The sequence below is a fragment of the Phoenix dactylifera genome, chromosome 18 (genome assembly GCF_009389715.1).
Source record: "Phoenix dactylifera cultivar Barhee BC4 chromosome 18, palm_55x_up_171113_PBpolish2nd_filt_p, whole genome shotgun sequence".
NCBI classification, from domain to species: Eukaryota; Viridiplantae; Streptophyta; class Magnoliopsida; order Arecales; family Arecaceae; genus Phoenix; species Phoenix dactylifera.
The window spans coordinates 2,143,427-2,151,887 of NC_052409.1; the positions used below are offsets into that span (position 1 = coordinate 2,143,427).

The window sequence follows — 8,461 nt, forward strand, 5'->3', positions numbered from 1 at the left end:
CTGCCCTTATGGCTTGGATGCTTGGGCCTGTCGCCTTGTACCTTTCACCGGCGCATTGGTCTGTCCTTTATATTTGGTTTCTGAGACTTCATCCTCCTTTCTCTTCCTCTCCTTATCTCTTCATGGGGTCCACTAAGAAGATAATATTGACGCTAGCAACTACTCTTCCCCGCTGTTCATTTTCTTGCCTAACTCACTTCAGATAGAACATTAAAATATGAAAAGATTCAGAGCCTAATTTTGGGGCCCGAGAATGTAACGTAATCTAACCTTTGTAAGAAGTGGCTGAAACTTACTAGGTCCATAGCTCCACTGGTCAAGATCTCATATGGAATGGTCTGATTAATTGAAGGGCCGGCTATAAGATTGCGACAGCATGCGAAGATTCGGAGGATATATATATATATATATTAGCAATAAAGGCACCAGTTCCCTTCCATGATCTATCGACTCCTTTCCTTCTTGAAAGTGCTAGAGATGATTTAGATACCATTGAGGAAAGAAGAAAAGATTGCACACCGTGCTTTTGAGCACAAGGGCAGAAGGCCGCTATTGATTTCCGAGGTAATGGAAGGTAAAGAATTCAAGTATGGCAGGCTTGGAGAAAGAGAAGTGACACGAATATAACTTATTTAAGTTAGTGGATCATGATAGAGACTGTAGGGAACTTTGAGGCCTTCAGGGACCTCCACTTTGATGCCATAATTGAAGGTCTCGTGCTTCCTTGTGGCTGTCAGAAACTCTTCCCTTGAGGCATCACCATCTTTTTTTTTTATAGTAGGAAAGCAGTTGATTAGATGGACGTGAATAGTTAACCGCCATCATTCGTTGAAAGCAACTCATATTCTACCAAAGTTTACTAGGCTAAGAGACAAAATAGATGATTTGATTCTCTTCTGCAGGTTTGCAACTTACAACCAATTAAAGGAAAGAACGATAGCAAACAAGCCAAACCTCATAGATTTTTTCAACAGAAGTAGTAACACAAGCAGCTTTACTCACCGATCATTCTCCATCAACCTAAGTAATATAGCCTATTCAATTTGAGAGAACATATCTAACCCTTTGTTATAAATCGAGCACACACTGTTCTTCCCTTTTTGACAGCATAACATAAAAATTAGTCCATAGTTGTTCCAGGGGCTTTCTCTCACACATTTTCTGATGGCAATAGGGGCTGAGCAAGGGAAGAAGCCTTGAAGGGAATTGTTGGTCTGAGTCCATCATTTTCACCAGTGGAAGAAACCATGACTGTGGCCTCCTTTGCAGCAAATGCTCTCTCTTCACTTTTCCCCCACAAGACCAGATATAGTCCAGCTATGATCAATATTGCACCAATGATCCTGCATCGTGATCATGGATTGAATAAGAGAATTTCTAAGTGTTATAACTTCATTTGTAACTCGCATTATGCCTTAGTAAGGATATATTAATTAGTACCCTCCAAGGTAGAATTGTTCGCCCAAAGCAATCGAAGCCATGATAGCAACCACAAGTGTCTGGACCGGTTGGTAGACGGCAACGAAGACCGGACCACCCCTGTCGATGCACCATATTTGAACGGCAAACGCAACACCTGAAGCAATGAATCCCTGCATTGGAACTCATGTATGATGTTAGGATAGATGTTTACGTTAATTATACATCAATTCCATCTGTAAATTGGGGCCCCTTTGTCATGATAATAGGCATGCTTTATTCGGCAATATCATTAGATTTTGAGAATCACAAAGTTGCCCATAATGATTCCACCAATAGCAACTTCAGCTTCATAGCTTGAAAGATTTGTTAGGTTGTAACCATGTGGTCCTAACATGGTGTGGGAGATGCACAATGATGTTTGAGTGCTGGCTTATGCTCCCTGAAAGCAGGGATTATCTCCAACTATTGTGTGCTTTATCTCTCTCTTCCTTTCCAATAGGAGGGAAGACAGTCTCTTTTATCTACTGGAAGAATATAGGCATGACTGAAGGAAAGGAAGTTCTCTCTCCAATGGAGCTAGCCTAATCAATTGTAAATGGATACAAACAAGATTTAAGGGGGCAGGAGGATTGAAAAAGAAAGCTTATGTGTTATATTATGCCTACCACCATGTAGAACTTTGTGCACCCTATCGTATATTTAACCTCTAAAAAGGAAAAGCTATGAGCAAAGCTAGCTTTAACCGACTCTACAAAAGCTTCTAAAGAAGAACGATAGAATATAGGAACCTCTTCTAAAGCTTAATTTCCCATTTCACTTTTCCAATCGCATGGAAGTGTACTTGGTGGCCACCTACAATATGGAATGTTTGACTGGCCAATTAATCTCCACTATTTAGTAAATGTCAGGTGCATCTAAGGGGAGATAACCGTGCTCACCCCAAGAATCAATAAAGTAAAAATAAAACAAGGAAACAGCAAAGTTAGCTTAGAGTCCAAAGGTTTTCTTCTACAGTTGTCTACACTTCGGGCATTCCTCAAGTTCCATGCATGTTCTTTTTCACAAGTACTTGGAGTTAACACTTGCTAATTAATTGTATTTGTTTTATCAGTTTCTAATATTTATCCTTTTCCAGTTTTCTCAGCACTACTTCATAAATTTAATATATGAAGGCTTGTACTCTTGAAGGGGTAAGGAAATTAACATTGGTGAGGCTAATAGCATACCATGCTTCAAGTTCCACCCAAATGCATCCATGCACCCCCTTCCTCTTTTCCCCAACCCCAACTTAACCGAAGAGGAGGACCATCAGACCATGGAAAGAAGGAAGGAAGGAAAGAAAGAAAGAAAGAAATTATACCGCGTAGAGGATGGTGAAGAGCTCGGTGCCGGTGTGGAAGATCCAGGCCTCGGCATCCCTCTCGATGAAGGCTGCGATGACCAGGAACTGGATCACGCCGAAGAAGCATGTGTACGAGGTCACCGACAGCCTCGCCGGGTACTTCTTCAGCACCGGCGCCTGGAGAACCAGCCACCCCGACCACGACAGACAGTGTCCGATGAGATATACGCAACCCAGCGTCCAGTTCTTCCCCTCGGCGTCACCCAGCCACAGCATCGTCGGTGCGGAGCGAGGGATAGGCTGGTTCAGGGCATGAGACGGCGAGAAGATGGTCGGGCCCTTGTATAGCGTTATGACCGATGCGCCCGCGACGCAGGCCAACGTGCCCGCCACCTTTGCAATCCCGTCCCTTCGGTGGATGCGGACCGTCTCTATCCTGTTGGAGAAGTGGCTCAAAAGCGTTGCACGCGACGAGGAGAGCTATGAGTTGATTAAGGGAGAGGTGGTGCGAGCTTGCCTGACGAGGGCGGCCATGAGGAAGGTGATGGCCGGGACGGAGTTTTGGATGGCGGAGGCGAACGTAGGAGAGGTGTTGTCGAGGCCTAGTAGGTAGAAACCCTGGTTTGCAGTTATACTTGCATGGAGAAAAACACACGCACATACGTAAATAAGTTATTAACAAAAATAAAGAGCGGTATACATGAAATAGTAATCTCTGATCTTACCCACACAAGGCGAGGAGGAAGAATTGAACGAGGAAGGAGAGTGTCATGGCTGGCCTGTCTTTCCTGTTACAGACAAACACCAGAACAAGAGCTCAGAATCTCAACTTTAAGAGGCAAGTCTAAATCATCTATATGTATGCCATCTTTATGAATTGATATGGCCGCTTTGTCTGGTTCCTCCAGATCGATGACTCATGGAACGGCGCCAACCCTTTAAAAATTGTTGCCGATCAATTCTTAGTCTGCTGTACGTAATAAAATATAATGTCCAAGTCGAGAAAGTAAAATGAATATCAGTGGTTACATACTCTCATTGAAATGAGGACAGCTCTTCAAAATCTGGGCTACTAAGAAAGCAATTAATACATCACAATAAAAAAAAAAGAGCATGCTTGCAAGATATCTTACTTCTCGAGGAAGTAGGCAAAAGGCACGAGGAGGATCAAAGCGATGATGTTTCTATAGACAGGGAACACCACCTTGCTGATCCCCATATTAAGGGCCGCCCGGGAGACGACATGAAAGCCGGCGTACCCAAACTGCAGGGCCAGCATGGCCACATGCAGCTGCACCCTCTCCGGCACGCCGCATACACTCTTCCCCGCATCGTCCGCCATTTCTCCACCACCACCACCACCACCACCTCAAGTGACCGGAGGCACAGATGGCGAGAAAAGTAGACTGAGGATGGGTGGAAGGAAGAACGCAGAGAAGTGAGGAGTGATGGGTGGGGGTCTAAATATGGGCGAGAGATGGGGAATAAAAGGGAGCCAAAGGAAGGCGTGGGGCCTAGGAGATGTTAGTGTGGGAGTTGCCCCCACTGTCACCCTCTAAAAAGACGCTACGTCAACTGTTTGTTTCTGGTTGTCTCCCACATTCTTCTCTCTTCTCTCACGCATTATAACTAGCACTCTGAGTCCCTAGTCTATGCACGTATATACGTATGTCTGTGTAATAGTTCTACTATATACTAAGAGAAGTGTAGTACGTAGTAGATATTTTGTAACGTATGAAGCAGAAACTTGCGTATAACTCCTTACAAGTTTGGCTGACAAGGCACCAACTAGCGCACTAAGGGTGCTATCGGATCCATTCGGTGCCGCAACGCTAATGATCATGCTAATTGAGGAGAGTGATTGGAGAGCACGCACGAGGGAGTTAAGTGAGCCCCATGCTTTCAAATACTATAGTATAATATAACATCCTACCTAATAGTTATTAGGCATGTCCCTTGCGTTACATATATATACATATATATATATATATATATATATATATATATATATCTATATCTATATATATCTATATATATATATATATATATATATATATATATAATCAGGATGAGAAACTCATTGTATTGTGATAAGTAGACAGCTGCTCTCAAAGTGTAGTTAGACACCCTAATCCGCATGCTCGGAATCATGGTACAAAGACCAAATAAAAAGAGCAGGAAAAACAAGTTCAAGAAAAAATAACCACCCAAACGTGTATTAAACAAATTAACAAGATACAATATAGTTGATTTGGAGACACTTAATTAGAAACTATTCACTCACTTGGTTACCACACTGTCAAAATGGCTGATTACAGGAATCTACATCGGTGCAATGTGGTCATTTGCATATGATGGATCGCTAAAACCCAAAAACACAATCATCAAATAAATAGGAGAAACCACTTAGAAACGTTAAGAGACATGTTCTTGGATTTCACTATTTACTAGTAATCAACATTTCATTAAATCTTATTTAGCGTGTCTAATTTGTTTACCTAGCAGTAAACACCTCTATAGATGCTAAATCCTAGATCTTGTAGATTCAAGTAATCTTTAATGCCTAATGCTTTTAATTACCTGTCCTTTCCTCAAAAAAGATAGATTCTTTATTCTCTAAACATTCCGTATTTAGTAATTAGGTTCATAAGAGTTTCGTGGAACCTAGATATCAGTATCGACGTGCTATCCATGAGCGAACCGACACCATATCCAAATCCAATCACTTTTGCCTCCTTCCAACTTGCGTCGGGTGCAGTTCAGGATGAAAGACAGAAAGTTGACGGCCTGAATGCTACATATTTAGAAAGTTGATATTGATTTATGATGCATAATAGCATGACAGTGCTTAAGCAGCTCTAGCTAGCAACTTTTATAACTTCTAGGTCCTTGCTTAAGACAAGATACCATATGGAATAGCACTAATTAGCTGAGATCATCAGTATATCATATTTAGGGATCTGATGCTCTAAAAATTCCTTAAAATATAATTATTTTTTATATTTAAACCAAAATATATGTCAATTTTCATATTAATAGAGCCCAAGATACCACTTGCCTCCATATCATTGCACGAACCTCCTATAATGATAATCTTGCAGGTATCATGCCAAAAATTTAAGAACCTCGGTATATTAGTTAGTAAAAGAGGCCTAAATTAGACAATAATTTGGACTAGATGAGGTTCTTTTTCTTCACTACTTTTTCTTACGAGTATCAACATTTTTTGTCCTGATTATCGGACACTTGGTTTGGAGTTATTTAGTTTCTTTTTCTTACATCTGCCCCTCCTCTGCGTCAAAAAAAAAAAAAAAGCTCATCATTTTGCCAGCCATTCTGACCCGCCGTGATTATTTGTGCTAGAAAAATACCATCATTCTAAACTCCTGTGTATGGAAATACAATAGAATCCATGGCATGTATGGATCGAGTTAGCCAAGAAGGGAGCAGCTTTGGAGCCACATCATAATGGACGTACGCCCCGGCCCATAATTAAAATCAATTGCCATACACCTGTTCTCCAACCTCCTTCCCACTCCCACTCACTCCCTGTTCTCAGAGAATCCCACGCTTTAGCTGTCGTTATTAGGGGATCACACGCTTCAAGTGTCTCTTTTTCCTTTACTTTGAGGTACAACCATCGACCTTTCCCTGTTCATTGATCCACCAGCCACTGTCTGGTGAATTCACGAGACCTACCTTGGAGAGTGAGAAGACTCGATTTCTTTCCATCGCCAGTGTCCCAAATAACTCGTATGTCCCCAAATAACGGATCCCTTCCTCATCATAACCCCTAATAACAAATAATAATAATAATAATCCTCGATTATAGACTTATATTTAAAAAATATTAAAAATTAAAAATATTAGCTATTGTACCGGCTATCGTTAACTATTGTGATAAATTTTCTTCTCTTATATTTTTTGAGGAGAAGAGTCGGGCAAAGCTTAGCTCAAACAACAGAAAATCATGATAAATGATGGAAAAAAAACATGATTTTTAAAGTCCTTATTCACTAAATTCTATTTTTTAGAGAACAAAGCTTTAAAAAAAAATAATGGTAATTTGTTTCAGAATATTCCAGAGATTCAAATATTTTTGGAAAGAAGATATGTGGCATTCATTAATAAATTATTAAGATCATCAACTATAGCGAAGGTGAGATGAAAACCTATATTTTTTTTCGTATCAACACACAAACACACACAAAAAAAAAAAAAAAAAAAAACAACTGAACCTTTCTTTTGTTGAAATAACGGCCGTTATTTCACCTCTCGCCTTCCCTTGGTTCACCAAGTTCAAAAACTGGAAAGCCGCTTTTGAAGCTCAGTGAGGAGCCATAGATAGTTTAATGGTGCCACTAAAGTCTCCACTCCCAAAGTTGTTCTCCGGGCGTGGGCTCTTCTTTTCCTCGCATCGGCTTGCGGGCGTGTTCAGGTGCCGAGGCTCTCCTGCTTTAAGGGACAGCCTGCCCGCCCCGGTCGAGACAAGCCATCATTCGTATTATCGCCAAAAGAACTCCAAGAACTGCTCCTTGTTTATAGTGCATTGTTTAGGTGTCTCGATCTCTTGCCTTTCCCTTGCTTCGCCCTTAAATTTAACTTATAAAGCGAAGCCTCCACCTGAGTTCTGAGTTCTGACGTACGACCATCCCATCTTCTACTCTGTGCAGGCTGTTGTGAGAAAGCTTTTCCAACCTTGGGCTGTTGCTTTGTGCTGTGATGGCGAAGTGTTTGTGTATTCATGGGGATCCACGTGAAAGAGATTGTTTAGTGCGAAGCTATGGGGCAGCAGCGGCCTTTTCTTTCGTCTCTCGGTGCTTTCAGCTTAGCTTCTTCGTTTAAGCAATGCCGCTAGCTTGGTGGGTAGTTGGAGGGTTTAATCAGGTTTTTGTGTGTCCATGGATGAAACCTCTTGGCTCCACTAGCCAGTAAGAAAACGAATTTTCTCTGATCGCAGATATCATTATAGTCTTGAGATTTGCATTAGTGATTCGTTCTTAATGGTGTATCTCAACACATTCTTTTGAGTTTGATATTATTTTGAGGAAATATGATGGGAATGGCACCGAATTTGAATCCTAGGCCACAGGAATGCCAACCAGCTGAGCAAAAACTTGATGGGCAAATACTGATACGATTTGAATGACCAACAAAAACTAATTGTATTGGTTAACTCGGGTTTGGCCGAATGTTTCATGCGAAAAAATTATTGGTCTTCTTAATTTTATGACACCGACTGTTGGTCGAGCCTTGCAAAAAATCATAAAGCACTTTAAACTTTTTCATTCATTTATGCATGATAATCTGATCTTGAAAAGGTTATTGTGCGAGATCCGACCAACAGTGGATTCGAAGGAAGGTGAATCCTTCGTTTTTCACACCTGTTCGATCAATCGGTGGGGCAACTTTCTTGGTCATTGGAAGTGTTTTTTGTTAGGCCATCTTTCTTTGATTGTCCTATTAACTAATGGTTTCCGGTGTCTTATTTTAACCATGCGATCAAGTCGCTTGATTTCATATGAAAACAATGGGTTTCTAACCTTCACGCAGAAGATGCTTTACCCGCGGTGGACATGGCATTTGGAGCTTTGTTGGTAATGTGAATTATTGAGAAAAATGAGGACAGCAAGTACATTGGTTGGAGGACAAATTAAGAGTAAATAATTGAAAATTAAACAAGAAAACGATACCAAG

The 8,461-nt window shown here is 41.1% G+C and overlaps 1 protein-coding gene across 1 annotated transcript; it reads right to left on the reverse strand.

Annotated features, from left to right (window-relative positions):
* Window positions 1–865: 865 nt before the first annotated feature.
* Window positions 866–4,224, reverse strand: LOC103698799 (protein WALLS ARE THIN 1-like). The gene is made up of 6 exons (XM_008780847.3): window positions 3,898–4,224; window positions 3,490–3,552; window positions 3,282–3,398; window positions 2,783–3,200; window positions 1,441–1,592; window positions 866–1,343 (listed from the first exon to the last, which is right to left on the reverse strand). The coding sequence occupies exons 1-6, from the start codon at window positions 4,104–4,106 to the stop codon at window positions 1,151–1,153; spliced, it is 1,152 nt and encodes a 383-aa protein (XP_008779069.1). The 5' UTR covers window positions 4,107–4,224; the 3' UTR covers window positions 866–1,150.
* Between the last annotated feature and the right edge of the window lie 4,237 nt (window positions 4,225–8,461).